The sequence below is a fragment of the Martes martes genome (genome assembly GCF_963455335.1).
Source record: "Martes martes genome assembly, chromosome: 4".
NCBI lineage: Eukaryota > Metazoa > Chordata > Mammalia > Carnivora > Mustelidae > Martes > Martes martes.
In genome coordinates, this window is record NC_137891.1 from 129,518,107 (window position 1) to 129,539,940 (window position 21,834).

General features: G+C 36.3%; 1 protein-coding gene across 1 annotated transcript in view; it reads left to right on the forward strand.

Annotated features, from left to right (window-relative positions):
- SLC44A5 (solute carrier family 44 member 5) overlaps positions 1-21,834 on the forward strand; it is a gene marked incomplete at both ends in the record, with an annotated part of 379,734 nt that overhangs the window by 244,695 nt on the left and 113,205 nt on the right. Inside the window, one exon of the mRNA XM_080802269.1 lies at positions 16,286-16,359. Coding sequence (XP_080658395.1) covers positions 16,286-16,359 — 74 coding nt within the window. The remainder of the gene's footprint in view (positions 1-16,285; positions 16,360-21,834) is intronic.

Consider the following 21,834-nt stretch of genomic DNA (forward strand, 5'->3'; position numbering starts at 1 on the left):
TCAAAGTTTTATTGAATAGATTGAGGTATCTTCAGTGAAGCAGTCGACTTGTGACATGAAGTACAGCATGAAGCTCAATGTCTACAAACTAAGGATGAAGGAGTAGAAAGATGAAATGAATTAGGTCTCTAATGGCATCAGTAAATGACACACCATACCAGCTCAGGACTGCCAACTACAGGATTTCTTGTTGTGTGAAACAGATAAATTCCTTGGAATCAAACCATTGTTTCTAGTATAAATTTTCTGTTATTTGGAACTGAACCCATTCTTAACTGATACACTCAGGCTCAAATTTAAACTGGATTACCACTAAACATTGAGAAAACATTTAGTTTTATCTTAAACATCCTAAAAAGGTTAAGTCCTTTTTAAAATTAATACCTATGACCCTATTCTTACTTTCCTTTTTTAATAGTATACACAACTTTTAGAATGAAATGTATTAGCAGATCTTTGCAGCAAAGAATGAACAATTTATATACCACTTCAGTCTCTAGACAAATGGTTGGAATTTCCCACTTTGCTGAACAAGTTGAGAACAGAGGGATGAAACATTTTTATACATTTTTGAAAATGCCTACAATGTATTAATGCTTAATGTTCAAGCAACCCTTTGACTCATTTATTCATAAGTCATGTGTTGGATGCCCCTGCTTCTTTTCTATGGATGTGTCATGGAAACTCTCTATTTCTTATTGTAGCATTGTACAAATCTGTTAATTTTTTTTCTAAAACTGGTAGAGACCTCCTATTTCACAGTAAGGATTTACCAATGGCATGCTGGTATAATGTCCAGTATTACTCAAGCCAAATTTATCATGTTGCATTTTTTGTTTTCCTCTGAAAACTGAAATAATTGCCAAAACAAACAAGTAAAAAAATTTTATGATGAAGAAACTTTGTTTTCTATGTGCATGACTTAAATCATTAATAACCAAAATTCAATTTCTTAATCAAGATGAATGGGTAGATCTATAATCCCAATAAAGGATTTTAACTGAGTATAATCCTGATGACTTTATAGATATAGTTTGTAGTTTGATTTCTATTAAGTTTATTTCTCTCCCCCATTCTTTTTAATGGTTAATAGTTGACATTTCTCAGGTTGTTTCTATTCTAAAATAATAGCAAATTCATGCTCACATGATTTTGTTTTAGAATTTAATTATTTTCATTAGGTTTTTAATTTGTGTTTGATACCCACTTTAAAAGTTAAAAAGAACATATGTGAAAAGTAGGTCTTCCTTATTTCTTCCCATACACACAGTTCCCTGTCTTTTTTTAAAATTTAATTTTATTTCTTTTCAGTGTTCCAAAACTCATTGTTTATGCACCACACCCAGTGCTCCATGCAATACGTGCCCTCCATAATACGCACCACCAGGCTCACCCAACACCCCACCTCTTTCCCCTCCAAAACCCTCAGTTTGTTTCTCAGAGTCCACAGTCTCTCATGGTTTGTCTCCCCCTCCGATTTCCCCCATCTCACTTCTCCTCTCCCTCTCCCAGTATCCTCTGTGTTATTCCTTATGCTCCACAAGTGAAACCATATGATAATTGACTCTATCTGCTTGACTGACTTCACTCAGGATAATCTCTTCCAGTCCCATCCATGTTGATACAAAGTTGGGTATTCATCCTTTCTGATGGAGGCATAATACTCCATTGTATATACGGATCATATTTTCTTTATCCATTCATCCATTGAAGGGCATCTTGGTTCTTTCCACAGTTTGGCAACTGTGGCCATTGCTGCTATGAACATTGGGGTACCGGTGGCCCCTCTTTTCACTACATCTGTATCTTTGGGGTAAATACCCAGTAGTGCAATTGCAGGGTCATAGCGTAGCTCTATTTTTAATTTCTTAAGGAATCTCCACACTGTTTTCCAAAGTGGCTGCACCAGTTTGCATTCCCACCAACAGTATAAGAGGGTTCCCCTTTCTCCGCATCCCCTCCAACACTTGTTGTTTATTGTCTTGTTGATTTTGGCCATTCTAACTTGTGTAAGGTGGTATCTCAAAATGGTTTTGATTTGAATCTCCCAGATGATGATGAACATTTTTTCATGTGCCTGTTAGCCATATGTATGTCTTCTTTGGAGAAGTGTCGGTTCATGTCTTCTGTCCATTTTTTGACGTGATAATCTGCTTTGTGTGTGTTGAGCTTGAGGAGTTCCTTATAGATCTTGGATATCAGCCCTTTGTCTGTAGTGTCATCTGCAAATATCTTCTCCCATTCCGTGGATTGCCTCTTTGTTTTGTTGACTGTTTCCTTTGCTGTGCAGAAGCTTTTTGATCTTGATGAAGTCCCAAAAATTCATTTTTGCTTTCATTTCCTTTGCCTTTGGAGACATATCTTGAAAGAAGTTGCTGTGGCTGATGTCAAAGAGGTTACTGCCTATGTTCTTCTCTAGGATTTTGATAGATTCCTGCCTCACGTTGAGGTCCTTTATCCATTTCGAGTTTATCTTTGTGTATGGTGTAAGAGAATGTTCAAGTTTCATTCTTCTACACATAGCTGTCCAATTTTCCCAGCACGATTTATTGAAGAGACTGTCTTTTTTCCATTGTATATTTTTTCCTGCTTTCTTGAGGATTATTTGACCATAGAGTTGAGGGTCTATATCTGGGCTCTCTACTCTGTTCCACTGGTCTATGTGTCTGTTTTTGTGCCAGTACCATGCTGTCTTGGTGATCACGGCTTTGTAGTAAAGCTTCAAATCAGGCAATGTGATGCCCCAGTTTTGTTTCTCTTTTTCGATGTTTCCTTAGAAATTTGGGGTCTCTTCTGACATCTATTATTCCCAGTTACTTGTGTAGTCTGACCTAAAATTATTTTAAATTTACTCCTTTACCTAATGGACACTCAAACAATTATATCTATAAAAATGTTTTACAACTGAGGCGATTGCTCTGCTAAATTAATTTCCAAACTGAAGTTTTATTTCATGTTCAGAAAATATAAGGATGATTATAGGACACTGTTAAAGGTTAGTGTGGACATAATAAACATTCTAAGCAGAGGCAAAGTTCTAAGATCTCCACTGAATAAATATCATCTTAAGATAATTAACAGAGGTGTTTTTATTATTCAGCTTTGCTAAATATAGATAGAGGAAATGACAAAAGATAGACATAACATCAAATTGTAAAGACTTGATTAATGGAAGTTTAAAGGCCAACTCTGTTTTCATTTTATGCCATGCTTCAAACGACTATGTCTTAGAAAGCTTATGAGATTATTATGTTCACTGGTTGATGAAATTGTGACTTGTTAGATGTCTTAATGAGGTATTTATGGATGCACATTTTCAATTCCATTCTCACTTATGAATGTTTGAGCATTAAGAAAGTTTAACCAGAAAACAATCCCTCATCCCCTCACGTACTTGTAGTGCAATTTTTGTTTAAAGATTACACAAAGGTGTGTGTTTTGAATTTTAATCAATAATGGTCAAGAAAAAAGTGAAAGCAGAAGATCAATTTTTAAACATATTTTGATGGGATCAGAAGGAAATTAATATAATGAGATAAGTCAACAATCTATTTATAGTTGTCAAATGTAGTTTGTGTCTCTATTGCAAATGCAATTGGTGTCGGTTGTGGAAGTTTTGAAAAAAACAGATAAAGCAAAAGAGGAAAACAGAATCACACAAAACTGTGTGTGATTACCACCCAGAGATAATGACCACTAATTATTTTGTATATTTTTGTCTTGTTAAGCATTTATATAGATTTTATAAACACTTATAAGCATACTAACATGTTCTATAATCTACTTTTTACTGAATGTATTATGAATGTGTCTTTCTATAATTATTATTCTAAAAAGTACTCCCATCTTTCCTTTATTATAAGGAGTACAGTGTTTTAAATCCTTACAAATCCTTACTTCTTCTATATGTGTTTCCATGGTATAAATTACTAGAAAAGAAATTAGCTCAAAGAGCATACAATTTTCTAAGGCTCCTATCATCAATAAGCGATGATTTTTATTATTAACAGTTTTGGTGACAGATAGTAATCTTCTCTATTTAATGTGCATGCCTTTGGTTACTAAAAACATCAGCTACTTATTATTTATTTATTTATTTATCATTTATTTATTATTTATTAGAAGGCATGAAGCTTAAAAAAATTAATAGCTGAATTTCAGTAGCCATCCCAGTTATGAGAATGTTCATTGTTTCAACAAATATTTTGAGCACCTACTCTGTATTTCTGTGCAGAAGGGACTCTAACCTATTCTCAGAAGATTAAAGAGCATTCTAAACTGATACAGATTCTCTCTAAAATTAGTTGATAACTTTGGACTAATGTTCCAAGGCTGTTTGTTCTAAGCTGGAACTCTAGCACCTCTTCTATATAATACCTTTTATCCAGAATACCACATGTAATACGAGCAATGACTATGATCTGGCTCTCACTTTACTAGCAATTTATTTAGTGGTTTCCACCTACTGACAGGTTCTTGAATGCAAGTTTCACAACGATGATGAATAACATAGTAAGACCAATTATGTCTGACCTTGTCCCATTTTAAACAAAAGAGACATTTTTATAAGCATCACTAAACTCTGTGTAAGAAAATGAGGTTTTATTTCCCCTTTACAAGTAGAAAATATAAACCACATCCAGTTAAAGCTATTCTCTCAAGATAGTGGAAACCCAAATGCAAATGGGATGGAAGAAGAGACTAACCATAGAGTATAGAGAAGCTTTTTAGATCCAAATATCATCTTATATGATCTAAGAAATTTGAAAGACATTATCAACATCATCCTATAATTTCTTAGGATACCAAGTAATTTGGTATATTTTATTTTTCAACAAGTTTAAAATGTGCTAAAAAATAATAATCTCACAAAATTAACACTCCTTAATGATTGGATGCTGGAATTAAATTTTAAGGTAGATGTTAACCTTGAGTCATCCTTAAAGCTTTTTTGAGATTTGAAAAACTTGCATTGAGATTGAACACCTGAAAAAAAACAAGTTCATGTAATTAAAAACTCACTTGCAGCTTCCTGTTAAATTTCTGATTTCAGAATAGTGGAATTCTTCAAGATACTCTTTTAACCTCATATTATCCTTGTAGAAGTGGTAAGTACAAGTGGAAAGGATATAATTAACCCCCTCAAACACAAGTTCTTAGAGAATGTTTCTCACAAAATTACCAAATTCTCCACTAATAGTGAAGAGTGGAAGAATAAAGGTAAAATATATTTAACACATAAAATATAACATATAAAATATATTTAACATACTTAACTTTACCCTGATATAGCCCAAATTTTGAGTTTGCTGATGTATTAGTATCAATTCAGATGATTCAGATGATCTGTCCAATTCAAGCCACACTCCATAGGTGCCAAGTGTATCTCAGTGAAGCTTGGAGGGTGGCCCCAAAGTGCATTGTTCCATAATAAAGTCTCTAGGAAGTGAAGCAGTCTTTCTATTTCCTGGGACAGACTTCTGCAGGGAGAATTTGAGAGGTGACGGATGACTTTAATGTCATTGTGCAGGTGCCAGCAGAACCACAGAGGAGCAGTGGTTCTAAACTGTGAGTTATAAATGCAGCCATGTTGTTGACAGATGTATCCAGGTGACACTAAGAACTTAAGAATGGGAGGTGATCATCCGACTGGAATTACAAGCAGTGGACAGTCTCTAAACTGACTCATTAAACACAAATGGATGATCTGTCAGAGAATAATGACTTTCAGGACTTTCATTCTCACTCTAATGCTTGATATTAATGACCTTTCAGGATGGTTGATATCAGTGGGGTCTCATCTGCTACAAAGAAAGAAAACCTGTAAATGAATCAGTTTCTGAATGAAGGTACAAAACTGTACCTGAAAAGGAAGCAGAATGATAGTTCCTGGAGAATAAGAACTAGTGTGAAACTGAAATATGCATTTAACAAACAAAACTCTCTTATGACCTCCTAATTTACTCTCATGGGGGTTGTGTGAAGTGGAGGAGGGAGGGAGAGAGAGGGGGAGGGGAAAAGAGATTGATTTATTTTACTGGACACAGTAATGTCATAAGCTTAAGCTTGACCACAAAATTGAATCCCTAGGCAACATATTCACTATGTCGGGCTCCTCCTCCCACAAAACCCTGAAGTTTGAAACACAGCACTTTTAATTTCATAAGAGCCCGCTTAGGATACATTTGCCTGTCAGATGTAAGACGTGTGTCTTACTGATCATTCATGGGATTGTATGTCTGTAGCATGCAAGGCTCTGTATCAAATGCTGCCATAGAGTATTTAATGGTCTAGGCGAAAATTTCTATAAAGGTCCAGGTAGTAAATATTTTAGGTTGTATGGGCCAGATGGTTTCTACTGCAACTACTCAACTCAGCCCTTGTAGCACAAAAGTAGGCTTAGAAAAAATATATATGAATGAGTATGGCTATTTTCCAAAAATCTTTATTTATGGAAACTGAGATTTGAATTTTGTATAATTTGTATGGCACAAAATATTATTTTTTGGATTTTTTTAATCATTAAAAATGTAAAAAACACTCTTAATTCACAAGCTATGTAAAACAGGCAGTAGGCCAGATTTGAGTTAATCTAACCCCCTGGTCTAAATTATAATAAATGGAAGCTAGTTGCCTTGGGGATGTACAAACAAAATGTCGGTAAGTCTACAGAGATAAAAGGGATCTCTTCTAGTTGAAAACTTCATGAATGAGGTGATATTTGAACTGGTTTGAAGGATGAATTTTTTTTAAAGATTTTATTTATTTATTTGGCAGAGAAACAGAGAGCACAAGTAGGCAGAGCAGCAGGTAGATAGAGGGAGAAATAGGCTCTCTGCTGAGCAGGATGCCCAGGGCAGGGCTGGATCCCAAGATCCTGAGGTCATGACCTGAGCTGAAGGCAGACATTTAACTGACTGATTTACCAAGGCACACCTGAAGGATAGAATTTTAATTTAAACAAAGTTTACATGTAAGGACACCTGGGTAGTTCAGTTGGTTAAGCATCTGACTTGATTTCAGCTCAGGACATAATCTCAGGGTTGTGAGATTGAGCCCCACATGGACTCTGTGCTGGGCATGGAGCCTGCTTAAGATTCTCTCTCTTCCTCTCCCTCTGCCCCCATCCCTGATCACACATGCTCTCTCTTTCTCTAAAAACAAGCAAACAAAAATTTACATTTAATTACTTTTACATTTACATGCACTCATTTGATACCCATATTAAGCTTATTCATAGCAAAATTTTAAAACCAAATAACATATAACACTGAACAAATACATTCCTGTATATTATAGCCTACCAATGATTATCATTTTTTTCCATGCTCTATTTTTTATGGTAACAACACTAAACCTGAAATCAACCCTCTTACCAAATTTTTATGTGTATTGTTTCATATAGGCACGATGCTGTACCACAGAGTTCTATAACTTATTCATTGTGTGTAATTGAATTTGATAACCATTGAATAGCAGGTCCCTATTTGCCCCTTTCTTCAGCCTCTGGTCACCACAATTCTACTTTCTGTTTCTATAAGTGTGACCACTTTAGAACTCACATAAGTGGAATCATGTAGTATTTGTTCTTTTTTTTTTTTTAATTTATTTATTTGACAGACAGAGATTGCAAGTAGGTAGAGAGGCAGGCAGAGAGAGAGAGGTGGGGGAAGCAGGCTCCCTGCTGAGCAGAGAGCCTGATGTGGGGCTCGATCCCAAGACCTTGGGATCATGACCTGAGCTGAAGGCAGAGGCTTAATGCACTGAGCCACCCAGGTGCCCCGTAGTATTTGTTCTTTTGTGATTGGCTTATTTCTCCTAGCACAATATCCTCTAGGTTCAGCCATGTTCATCCAAAGGAATTGAAGTCAGGATCACAAACAAGTATCTGCACTCTCATGTTCACTGCAGTATTATTCACAAGAGACATCATGTACAAACAACTGAAACATCCATTGCCAAATGAATGAATAATGTGATATATACATACAATGGAGTAGTACACAGTCCTAAAAAATGAAGGGAATCCTATCATATGAAGAATGAGATTTTGTAGATGGGTTGAAGATCCACACAGGGGCACTTTTGTGAGTAAAATGGAGCATTGCTAATGGTTACTAGGTTACTAGGTTACTAGGACACTAGGTTTAAACCCTGGCTGTTCCATGCAAATCCAAACATATGGGTTATTCCAGGAGGAGGAATCTAAAGGGGCCATTTAACAGAGTGCCCTGAGTGTAGTTAAGGGAGGCTGCATAGGTGTATTCAATGAATGAAAAATCCTGAGTTGGTTGAAGCACATTGAGAGGAATAATGGGAGAAAAAGCTAGAAAGATAGTCTGGGGCTTGAACTAGGATTGAACGTGTAGGTTCTTAAACATAAAGCGAAGACATTTGGAAATTATGAAGCAGGTGGTGGAGAGGCAGTGCTATTTTTTTCAACAATCGAATGATATCATCACATATAAGTGACAATCAGTGATCTACAGAATGAATCAGATCAGGCAGAGACTAAATACAGGAGCCCAATTGGGAGACCATGGCACTAGTTTGAAGACAGGATAAGAGAATTTGGATTAAGTCCAGGCAGCAGGAATAGAAAGGAAGGGGTAAATGAAAGACACATCAGAGAGAAGTAGACAAGAGAACTTGTCAATTCAATACAAAAGATAAGCTAAGAAAGGAAAAGTCAAAGGAAACTCCCATGATTTAAGTGGAGGTTACTATACAAATAGTATATTTGTGGGTTCCAGATGGGAAGGAAGGAGCGATCTACAAATTCATCTATAATTGGGACCCTATTCTTCATATTGTAATTTGGAAAAATAGGTATAAGATAGCAATGGAATTTCTGTCGTTTAACTTTTGAAAATACTTTTGTATCAGAGTGGCTTGATCTGAATAGAGTTTTGAATAGCTTTCTGATAAATCTTGTTTTGAAAAAGTTGGACTTTGATTTGGAAAGAGGGTGACAGAGAGGGTTGGGGCATATTTATGTTTAACTATTCTTTCTTTCTTCTTTCTGGGTCCTCGTGGGATGCAACCCATTTTTAACTTAGTACAGTAACTCATAGTGCTTGCTTTGAAAGTAAAAATGAATGCACTTGAGGTAAAGGCACAACAATGACAGGCCTCTAGGTAGAATATGATTCAGAATGATTTTCAGTCATGAGGTGGTATCACCCAGGTATTACAATAGCTATCTTAAGAGTCTTAAAATTTATCTAAACTAAATTAAAAAAAAAACACACCCCATTTCTGGTCTTGTGGTTGACTTCAAGTTTCAAGACTGGAAATGATATATAAACTAATCAAACAGTAGAACAGGTCAGTGAAATCATGAGCTGGTTCTTTGAGGAAAATAATAAATTTGATAAACCCCTTGCCAGACTTATCAAAAAGAAATGAGAAAGGACCCAAACAAATAAGATCACAAATGAGAGAGGAGAAATAATAACCAATAACACAGAAATGCAAACAATTATAAGAGGATATTATGAAAAATTATATGCCAACAAATTGGACAATCTGGAAGAAATGGAATAATTCCCAGAAATACATAAACTACCAAAACTAAAACAGGAAGAAATGGAAAACTAGAACAGACCCATAAGCAACAAAGAAGTTGAATCAGTAATCAAAAATCTTAAAATTAACAAAAATCCAGGACCAGATGGGTTCACAGGAGAATTCTACCAAACATTTAAAGAATAATTAATATCTATTTTCTCAAACTATTCCAAAAAAATGAAATGGAAGGAAAACTTCCAAACTCATTCTATGAGGCCAACATTACCTTGATTCCAAAACCAGACAAAGACTCCATTAAAAAGAGAACTAGAGGCCAATATGCCTGGTTAACATGATATAAAAATTCTCAAAAAATGCAAGTAAATAGAATCCAACAGTATATTAAAAGAATCATTCACCACATTTGAGTGGGATTTATTCCTGGGCTGCAAGGTAGTTATATATTTGCAAATCAACATGATATAACACATTAATGAAAGAGAGGATAAGAACCATATGATCCTCTCAATAGATGCAGGAAAAGCATTTGACAAAGTACAACATCCACACATGATAAAAACCCTGAACAAAGTAGGGATAGAGAGAATATACCTGAATATCATAAAAGCCATATATGAAAAACCCACAGCTAGTATCATCCTCCATGGAGAAAAACTAAGAACATTTCCCCTAAGGTTAAGAAAAGACGGGATGTCTACTTTCACCATTGTTAATTAACATCATCCTGGAAGTCCTTGACTTAGCAATCAGACAACAAAAAGAAATGAAAGGCGTCAAAATCAGCAAGGAATAAGTCAGACTTTCATTATTTGCAGATAACATGATACTCTATATGGAAAACCCAGAAGTCTCCACCAAAAATTGCTAGAACTGATACACAAATTCAGTAGTGTTTCAGGATACAAAATTAACAGACAGAAATCTGTGGCGTTTCTGTACAACAATAATGAAACAGCAGAAAGAGAAATCAAAGAGTTGATCCCATTTACAGTTGCACCAAAAGCCATAAGATACTTAGGAATAAACCTAACCGAAGAGGTAAAAGACCTGTACTCTGAAAAGTATAAAACACTGATGAAAGAAATTGAAGATGGGAAAAACATTCCATGCTCATGGATTGGAAGAACAAATATTGTTAAAATGTCTATGATACTGAAAGAAGTGTATAACTTTAATGCAATCCCTACCAAAATACCACCAGCATTTTTAAAGGAGCTATAACAAACAATCCTGAAATTTTTATGGAATCAGAAAATACCCTGAATAGCCGAAGTCATCTTGAAAAAGAAAAGCAAACTGGAGGCATCAGGATTCTGGACTTCAAGCTCTATTACAAAGCTGTAGTCATCAAGACAGTATGTATGGTACCGGCACAAAAGCAGACCCATAGATCAATGGGACAGAACAGAAATCTCACAAATGAACCCACAACAATGTGGTCAACTAATCTTGACAAAGCAGGAAAGAATATCCAATGGAAGGGGGAAAAAAAACAATCTCTTCAACAAATCATGTTGGGAAACCTGGACAGCCACATGCAGGGGAATGAAACTGGAGGACCACTTTCCTATACTATATACAAAAATAAATTCAAAATGGTGAAAGACCTGAATGTGAGACAGGAAACCATCAAAATCCTAGAGAAGAACACAGGCAGTAATCTCTTTGACATTGGCCATAGCAACTTCTTACTAGATACGTCTCTTGAGGCAAGAGAAACAAAAGCAAAAATGAACTATTGGGATTTTATCAAGATAAAAAGCTTCTGCACAACAAAGGAAACAATCAACAAAACTAAAAGACAATCTACAGAATGGGAGAAGATATTATAAATGACATACCTAGTAAAAGGGTTAGTTTGCAAACCCATAAAGAGCTTCTAAAACTCAACACCCAAAGAACAAATAATCCAGTTAAAAACGGGCAGAAGACATGAACAGATACTTTTCTAAAGAAGAATCCAGATGGCTAACAGATACATGAAAATGTGCTCAACATCACTCATCATGAGAGAAAACAAATCAAAACTACAATGAGATACAACCTCATACCAGTCAGAATGGCTTAAATTAACAACATAAGAAACAGCAGGTGTTGGCAAGGATGTGGAGAAAGGGAACCCTCTTACACTATTGGTGGGAATGCAAACTGGTACAACCGTTTTGGAAAAATGTATGGAGGTTCCTGAAAAAATTAAAAATAGGACTAGTCTATGTCCCTACAGTTGCACTACTATGTATTTACCAAAAGGATACGAACATACATTATTTGAAGGGATACATGCACCCTGATGTTCATAGCAGCATTATCAACAGTCGCCAAATTATGGAAAGAGCCCAAATGCTCCTCAACTGACGAATGGATAAAGAAGATATGATATATATATATAACTCAACCATAAAAAGAATGAAATCTAGCCATTTGCAATGAAGTGGATGGAGCTACAGGGTACTATGCTAAGTGAAATAAGTCAGTCAGTGAAAGACAAATACCATATGAGTTCACTCCTATGTGGAATTTAAAAAACAAAACAGATAAACATGGCGGGAAGGGAGGAAGAGAGGCAAATCAGAAAACAAACTCTTAACTATAGAGAACAAACTGAGAGTTACTGGAGGGGAGGGGGCTTGTAGGATGGGTTAAATGGGCTATGGTATTAAGGAGAGCACTTGTGATGAGCACTGGGTTTTTATATGTAAGTGATGAATCACTGAATTCTATATTGGAAACTAATACAGCACTGTATATTAACTAACTGGAATTTAAATAAAAACTTGAAAAGTAAAATAACCTATTTCCCACAAAATACTTGCAATTGTGACAGATGCCCTGAAATCCAAAAGAAAGGGAAAATTAGATGCTACAACTTGTAAAAATTTGAATTAAGCTTCTGCTTTGTCCCTGACTTACAAAACAGTGCTCAAGTTATATCTGATATTTTGTCCAAATTCAATTTTCCAATGGTTTCCTAACAGTAATATTTTTCTTTCTGGAGGAATTATGTCTGAGGAAAGGGAGAAAAACAGATGAATTAATGGGGAAAAAATAGCAGGTAATTGTAATTAACTGAAAGCACACACACACATACACATCCCCCATTTCTTAAAAGATTTACTTATTTATTATATGAAAGAGAGAGCATGTGGGGGAGATGCACATGGGGGTGCAGAGGGAGAGAGCTTCAAGCAGAGCCCCATTGAGTGCACAACCTGTGGGGCTATATCTCACAACCCTGAGATCATGACCTGAGCTGAAACGAAGAATCCCACCCTTAAACCATCGTGCTACCCAGCCACCCTGCCCCCTATTTTTAAGAAGGAGTTTCTAAAATAACAAAGAGTGATCCAGGTGAAAAAAGGTGGGGGTAGCTGGCTTGCTGATTTCAGGGCTGCTAGGTTGGTCTAGGGGTGCAGCTGGGGCCGTCAAGTGGCACCCATGAGGGGGAGGTCTCAGCTTGCATGTGGAAGGCACTCACTGACTTCTAGTGCTCCTCAGTGGGAAAGTGAGCATGCCAAGTTGCTTCATGGAGAGCATGAGAGACCCAAGTTTCTTACCCCCATCAGGGCCAGACCTTTTTCCTGGGGAGATAGTAATCCCCTTTTCCTGGGGAGAGTTAGAAGTCACTTCATGCCTGGCTATAAAGATGAATAAAGAGAATCTGAACCACTACCCTTTGGGAACACAGCACTAGTTTGGACCATGACTCTGCACACAGACCAGAAAAGTATATGGGACCTTAAACTCACCTTCCTTACTTGTATCAAGTGACAACCAGTTTACTGATCTTCCATCCCTTTGCTTTTTATGGGGGAAAATTCACTGGTCTGGCCAGAGGGTATGGTCTACTTTCTCCAAAGCAATGTACCAGAAAAGCAAAGTATATTTGGATACATTATCCTCCCTGGTCCAAGAATATAATCCCTAAACACCTCAAAGTGTGAATTACTGAGAAATGCTATCCCACCATGGTGGGAGACTGCTGAGGGGATGGTTATGTGGGCATGGAGTAGTCCCTGGTGCTGTAGCCTATACCTGGCACCAGAAGATAGAGAGATAGAGAGATAGAGAGAGAGAGAGAAAGGGAGAGAGAGAGAAACCATAGTGTAAAACCCCATATGGAACCAAAATTCCAGGTGATGCCCATTCATCAGTGCTAGTAGCTGAGGAGTAAGGTTTTAGTTTTAAAAAATTTCCTTTTGGGCTCTGCTGCTTTCTATGTGCCCTGTCCTTTGAGATTGGCAAGTTTTTTCCAGTCATTGCTAGTATATGTTTACCTCTCCTTGTGCTTGCTACATAACGTTATAAATATATAACATTATAATACTATGTAACATTAGATTATTATAAATAAGAATTAAATAATTATATAATAAATAATTATATATAATTATATATATAGTATATAATTATTGGTATAAACATATTATAGGTATAAACATATTATAAGTATATAATTATAGGATGCTGGCCAATCTGGTTCTTCTGGTCACACCTGATCTTCCTCTTCTTGGTGGTTCTGATTAAACAGAAGGGCTTTAACAACTTCAAAATTTCTAATTAAGGCACACCAGTGTTCTAGTTTTCTCTCCTTTAGTTCTTTACCTACAGGCGTTTCTTATTAGATTTCACCCTATTTAACTACTGCTATCAATTTAACAACCTCCTGGTAGGATGAGAACCTGATCTTGAATAGGGTCTGTCAGAATGCATGTGAACCAGATACTCTCCTCACCTCCAAGCAGGTTTTTGCTTTTCAATGATTGTTAACCAAAGAAAGCTAGAGCACCTGTTTTCTTCTCTTTTTATTATTATTATTATCATAATTCTTTAAGTAAAATTTTAAATTCCTGGGTTGAAATTGGATTTGAGCAAATGATAGTTTGTGGATTGAGCATGATTAACTTTCTCCATGAATGATTCATTTCCTATTGCCAGATAGAGTAATCGGGATATGTGTGACATTTTAGATATGGTCAATTTGAGGCTTTACAGAAAACTGAAATGATATTAGAACAACTGCTAAATGAAAGGGTTAAGAATTGGAGATCTAGATATTTGTTCTACTTTACCCTCTCTCTACTTCTCTGTCATAGACCTTAAATAAGTCAACTCACCTTACTACCTCTAAAAACCTAAAGGTATTCTTAAGAAACTCACAAGGTATGTGAAAGCAGTAAAGGTATAGCTGGGCTTTATCAATGGAAGGTATTACGGTGTCTGTTACTGTACTTATTCATTATTATTCCTACTACCTTCACAAAAAATAGTGTGTAACTTCATCCAGTCTGCGCTAAAACATTAGAGGATATATCCTTATGCTCTCAGGAACAAAGAAGTTTTTGCTACGAAAATTCTCATGTGCAACTTTTAATCCTGCCAAATAGTTTGATCTTTTTTCTTTACTAATAAATTTTTCATTAAGTTTCAAATAGAGAATTGTTGGATTATTTCTCACTTTCAAGATACAGTTTTGGCCTTCCAGACCACTTACAAGCTGAACAAGATATAATATTAGGATTAGGAAATTAATTGAAAGCCTTGAGTATCCCTGCTGGATCTTTTTTTTTTTTTTTTTAATATTCCATTTATTTATTTGACAGACAGAGATCACAAGTAGGCAGAAAGGCAGGCAGAGAGAGAAGAGGAAGCAGGCTCCCTGCTGAGCAGAGTGCCCGAGGAGGCGGGGCGGGGCTTGATCCCAGGACTCTGGGATCATGACCTGAGCTGAAGGCAGAGGCTGATAATAACCCACTGAGCCACCCAGGTGCCCAAAATTCAATATCTTTTTTTTAATATTTTATTTGTTTATTTATTTGACAGAGAGAGAGAGAGAGAGATCACAAGTAGACAGAGAGGCGGGGGTGGGGGGGGGTGGGAAGCAGGCTCCCTGCTGAGCAGAGAGCCTGAATCCCTGCTGGATCTGAGCTTGATTTGTGATCCTTAGCAAATCAATGAGTGTCTATCAAGCCAGTTTTCCTCCAAACCAAGTCTGACAATATCTAGTTTATGGAATGGCTGGGAAAATTACAGTTTTGAGCCATTTCATTTTTTAATGCATTATATACATTATTGTGAGTTTGGTTGCAAATCTACCCCCTGTAGAAGTTTATGTAGTCAGTCCTTTACTTAATAAATAGTACCCTTTTTTTAAGAGAAGGAGAGAGGTGGGGGAGGGGCAGAGAGAGAGAGGGAGGGAGATAATCTTAAGAAGGTTCTATGCCCAGCCCGGGCTTTGATCTCACAACCTGAGATTATGGCCTGAGCAGAAATCAAGAGTTGAATGCTTAACTGACTGAATCATATAGGTGCCCCAATAAGTAGTACCCTATAAATGTGTATGTAGAAAGATAATGGGGGGGGAGGGAGAAATGGAAACTGGCTTTTTTTTTTTTAACTATACAATACAGTGGGGAGGCACAATGAGGAAAACCATAAAATCAAATAAATTACAACTTCAAATTAAAAAAAATTTACTTGATATTGCTAGACTTGTCTCTAAAAACATCATACAAATAAAGAACCAAAAGAAAATAAATACTAAGAATTCTGAGGGAGCTCCTTTAATCATGGAACTGTGACCTTTCCATCGCTGCCAAATCTCTGATTACAGGAATACATCTGATATACCTTTTTGAAATACTGGATATGAAATGACATAATTACTATTACTACTTTTCCCCCTTTCCTATATTTGTTTACTAGGTAAGATGTTGTTTTGGGCCCCTTTTAATTCTGTATTCCTTTTTGTCTTTAGGAATTGTACAGATGTCCTGTGCTGCATCATCTTCGTGCTGTTTATCATTGCCTACATTCTTTTAGGATTCGTGGGTGAGTAAATACAGGTATAGAAGAGATTTAAAATTTGCTAATGGAATAACAACTAAGTCAATGTCACATTTTTAATATTAATCATTTTCTTCCCAAAACCTTGTTATTATTGATTATTGTCTCTTCTGGAATGACTGTGCCTCACAGGTACTCATTGGGTAGCAGACTCAAACAGTAATAAACAAAAAGTAGTTTATTCAAAGGCAAGTCCATATTACTTAAGTACCTACAATTATAAAGAAGGAAGAAAAATATCTTACGGTTTTGGGGCACCTGGGTGGCTCAGTTGGTTAAGTGTCTGCCTTCAGCTTGGGTCATGATCCCAGGGTCCTAGGATCAAGGCCCCACTCAGCGGGGAGCTTGCTTCTCCCTCTCCCTCTGATCTCTCAAATAGATAAATAAAAAGATCTTTAAAAAACCCCAAAACTTATGGTTTCTTTTTTTTTTATGGTTTCTTTTTAATCATTTTTACTCATGAAATTCTCTTAAGCAGCTAATTATGTTCACATTGCTATTTACTAGTATGCACTAAGGCCTAGATTACTTTAGATAATATATAAACTTTTTTTTATAAGCAAATTAAAAAGAAGGAAGAATTATTAAGAATTTCACCACATTGTATATATACAATGGAATATTATACAGCCATCAAACCCCCGAAATCTTGACATTTGCAATGACGTGGATGGAACTAGAGGGTATTATGCTAAGTGCAATAAGTCAATCAAAGAGGGATGATTAACATATGTTCTCCCTGATTTGAGGAATTTGAGAAACAAGACAGAGGATCATAAGGGAAGGGAGGGAAAAAATTAAACAAGATGAAACCAGAGAGGGAGCCAAACCTAAAGAGACTCTCAATCTCAGGAAAGAAACTGAGGGTTGCTGGAGGTGAAGAGGGTAGGAGGGATGGGGTGGCTGGGTGATAGACATTGGGGAGGTTATGTGCTAAGGTGAGTGCTGTGAATTGTGTAAAACTGATGAGTCACAGACCGGTACCCCTGAAACAAATAATACATTTATGTTAATAATAATAAAAAAAAGAATTTCACCACATAATTCATTGATGTTTAAGAAGTCTTATTGTCTTTAACTACAAGGAAGAGATATTCTGTTATTTACTGTTAGGTTAAAGATTTTTCTTTGAAGTGAAAATAAAGAGAAAAATATACAAATTATTAACATTTTTTAAAACCTACCAAAGGGTAGTGAATAGTTTCTGTAAAAAAAGTTTTCATAATTGCATGTGAATGTATCACTTTTCCCTTTGAGACTGAAGTCCTGTTCCTTAGATGCTGACTCAGGAGACTTTAACATATTATTATGAGAGCAGGGGTTAGAAAACTTCAGTAATTCTAGTACCAATAATGAATGGGCTGGAGTGTGTGGACAGAATGCATAAGCAGAAAGAAGGCTGTGCCTACCAGAGGAACAGTGAAAATGCTCTTTCCGGTTCTTCAGTTTTATCTCCCAATAGGAGAAATACTTTGAGAATAGCAATTGAAAGTAATTTTCAAAAGATCACCTCAGTAATACCATGCAAAAACTATGCAGAATTGGAGAATTCAAAAAAGTAAGGCAAGAAGAAAAGTAGGGAGGGAAGAGTAAAAGAGAAGAAACCACAATACTAAATAATGTTCTCTAAGACCTTCTGAAGATTCCTTTGTTATTTCTTCCAAGCATTTTAACTTCTCAACATTAAGGCAGTTGTAGCACAATACACAGTCCGTATGTTGAATATTATAATATCGTAAATTTTCTTATGCAGTTAAAAGAATTTTAGCTTCTCTAACTTTGGGACTCATCTCTAACTTTGGGACTCTAACTTTGGGACTCATCTTGCCTTAATTTTTTTTTTTTTGGTTACTTTTACTTTTTGTCAGAGAACTGACTTTGGTTGCATAAGAGAAAGAAGACTAGAGTCAGGTTGTTCTAGGGTTTTCTCATATTACTCAGTGGACTGGGGCTACTTTCTTAACCTCGGTTTTCTCATGTGTGAAGTATATAAACACCATCTACTTTGCAGGGCTGCTGTGTGGAGTAAATGAAATGATATCCAGGTACACCAATAATGGTACATACAAATTACTAGGCAGTATTTCTTTTGCTATTATTGTGTAATCTAGTTGTTCTGAATTTTAATAAATTGCTTTTAAGTGTAATGTACTATATTGTTTCTACAGCAGCCCATAATTTGGGTTATTAAAGTTTGAATGCACACAGGAACTTCGTAAGGATCTCATACTGTCTCCTCCATTTCTCAGGACAAAGTTGTAGTCCACAGAGAAATGTGTTCTGTCCTTATATAGAGCTGGAAAAGCCACTGCCACTCTCTCACCTTCTGACACAGTAGAGAAAAAGGATGGGAGTGCACCCCATCATCCCCTCTGGAGCAAGATAAGAATTTTTCCTCTTGGTTTAAGATCTCCAGATTTGGTTTATAAATACCTTCATTTACATAAAGAAATTGAAGGATAAATGTTCCTCAATGAAAAACTGTGTTCGGTATTGGATTTAGTGATTCTTCCAAATTAATCCTGATGCCACTGATTAAAATGAATGACTCATAAAATTTACTTTATATATATACATATATACACACATTTATATATATATACACATTTACTATATATATACTTATATATATATACACACAGTTATATATATACACATTTACTATATATATACATATATATGTGTATATATATACACATTTACTCTCTCTATATATATATATACACTTCCTCATTCCTGAACTACAGATAGCCTAAATAGTCTAAGATAAACTTTAGTCTTCAGTTATGTCCTATGTTGGGTTAAAAGAAGAATGAAGGTAAACAATTAGCAGAGATTACTAGGAGTGTGAAAAATTTTTTGACAAGAATATATACCTCACCTGATGAAAGATGACGCTAACTCAGTTTCACTGATGTATTGCAAGTAGTGTGAAATCAATGAAAGGTAACCTTGTTTTAAGTCGCTCTCCTGCCTGCCACTCCTCATTGATTGCAAATCCAACAGGAAGAGAGGTACCCCAAGTCAGTACTACTTTATTTATTTATTTATTGAAAAAGATATATGTGTTTTTATTTTATTTTCAAATTTTAACTTCCATATAGTTAACATACAGTGTTATTTTAGTTTCAGATGTACAATATAGTGATTCAACAAGGTCAGTACTACTTTTGCTGCTATTTTACTATCCCAGAAGGAGGAAGAAATGTTCTCTTCCCCAGCAACAGCCCAGCAATGACCACTGAGAGACAGTCATAACTCAGCCAATGAGAAACCACTAAACTTCAAATTCCAGGTTACTCCAATTGACTTTTCTTTTTTTTTATAATAGCCCTCTCAGCTTCCCTTTTCCTCTTCATAAAGCCGTGTTCATCTCCTTTGCTCAGTTTTGTTGTAGCTTGCTCTTGTTATTCCCGAGTTAAACCCATTTTTGCTGGTGAAACAACTGGCAGTTTTATTTTTAAGGTTCATAGTAGTTTGACATCTTTTGCTGTTTTGTTAGACCAGGGCCTTCTAAGGTATATCTTTTGTCCATTTCTTTTTATAAGAAGTTTTACCATAAAAGAGCCACGTTTCTTGCAAATTCTGCTGCGGGGGAAAAAAACTGTTCTGTGCCCTTTATGTGGAATATGGCCAGCTAGGGTAACACTTGGATGCAACAAAGGCACTTGACATTCGGCTAATGAAAAGCAGAACTTCTGTTCAAGTGAGTAAAGTGGAGTCTGGGTAGAAGATAATCACATCTTGAGAGATCAAACTAACGTTTATGATAATCGCTATCTTTTATCCCACTTTGCTGATGGTTGCTATCCAATTATTGTACTAACTAGAAAAATGAATAGGAATATTTATTATGCAAATTGTCCTTTGTTATCCTTGTACTAACATTATACAATAATAGCACAATTTTAACATTTAATAAATTTTTAGTTCTTATATCCTCTTTTTAAAAGAATTTTAATTTCAGTATAGTTAACATACAGTGTTATTTGAATTTCAGATGTACAATATAGTGATTCAACAATTCTATACGTGACTCAGTGCTCATAAGAAAAGTGGACTCTTTGGGGCGCCTGGGTGGCTCAGTGGGTTAAGCTGCTGCCTTCGGCTCAGGTCATGATCTCAGGGTCCTGGGATCGAGTCCCGCATCGGGCTCTCTGCTCAGCAGGGAGCCTGCCTCCCCCCTCTCTCTCTGCCTGCCTCTCTTCCTACTTGTGATCTGTCAAATAAACAAATAAAATCTTTAAAAAAAAAAAAAGAAAAAGAAAAGTGGACTCTTCTTTATCCCCTTCACCTAGTTCCCCCATCCCCCCACCCTCATTTGTCTCTATAGGTTAGAGTCTGTTTTTTGGTTTGTCTCTTCATTTTTCCTGTTTGTTTTGCTTCTTAAATTCTGTGTATGAGTGAAATTCTATGGCATTTGCCATATTTCTTTTTCTTTTTAAATGTATTTTCAGTTGAGTATGTCAGTGCATTGTTGTATTTACATATGAAGCCCTTGGAGTTAGGGTCCAAAGTTTGTTTTTTGGCTTTGCTTTTCAGTCTTAAGAATAATTATTCCTATTAGTTGAAATGATAGGACATTTATACAAAAGTAAAATAATGTAAACAAACTGAGAACTCTCCCAGTGCTGTGAGAGGCCCAAACCACGTGGAGAAGCCCTGTGTGGGAGTCCGACCATCAGGCTCAGCTGAGCTCCCAGGAACAGTATTTACTGTCCACTTTACAGGGTTTTAAGATGATTGAAGCCTCTGTCAACATGGGACTGCAGGGGCCCCAGCGGAGGCTTCTCCAGATTTCTGACTGCCAAAATCACTAGCAGAATAAAATGGTTGTATTAAGTCAGGGGGGTTGGAGGTGTAAAAATAGATAAGGAGAACAAAATTTTGTACCTGGACGTGAGATGCTGCTTAACAAAACCTAAAACACAGGCATTGGTTTTTAAGCCAAGGTATGTTCAGAAGCCCAATGGGTTTGGAGGAAACAGTTAGAGTTTGAAAGAAAATGAGAAAAATGCAATTGGAAACAGGAGAGGTCACTTTACTACATGGAAGGGGCAGTTTGGCAACGCTGTTGCAGATGGTAATGTGGGAAGTAGGAAATGTACCTAATGAATTCAGTGATCTAGCTGAAGAGCGCGCTTGTGTGAGGAACCAACCCTGAAGGGCCTCATCCACACCTAGCCCTGACTTGGGTGATGAGATCCAGACTTGGAACCCGAGCCGGATGCTTTAATTGGATGAGGCTTCTGGGGATCTTGGGAGAATATAAACATATTTGATTGCAGAGAGAATGTAACAAATGTGTTGCCAGAGGCTGGACTAAGGTAGTTTTAACACATGGCTGTGACTTCTTTGCCCCTATTTCTGCGGAGAGGTATGGAATCCCAAGCTTCGATTTGCTGGTGAAGTTTGGGATTCCTTCTTCAATAGAGAAGTGAACTAAGCCAAATAAGACTA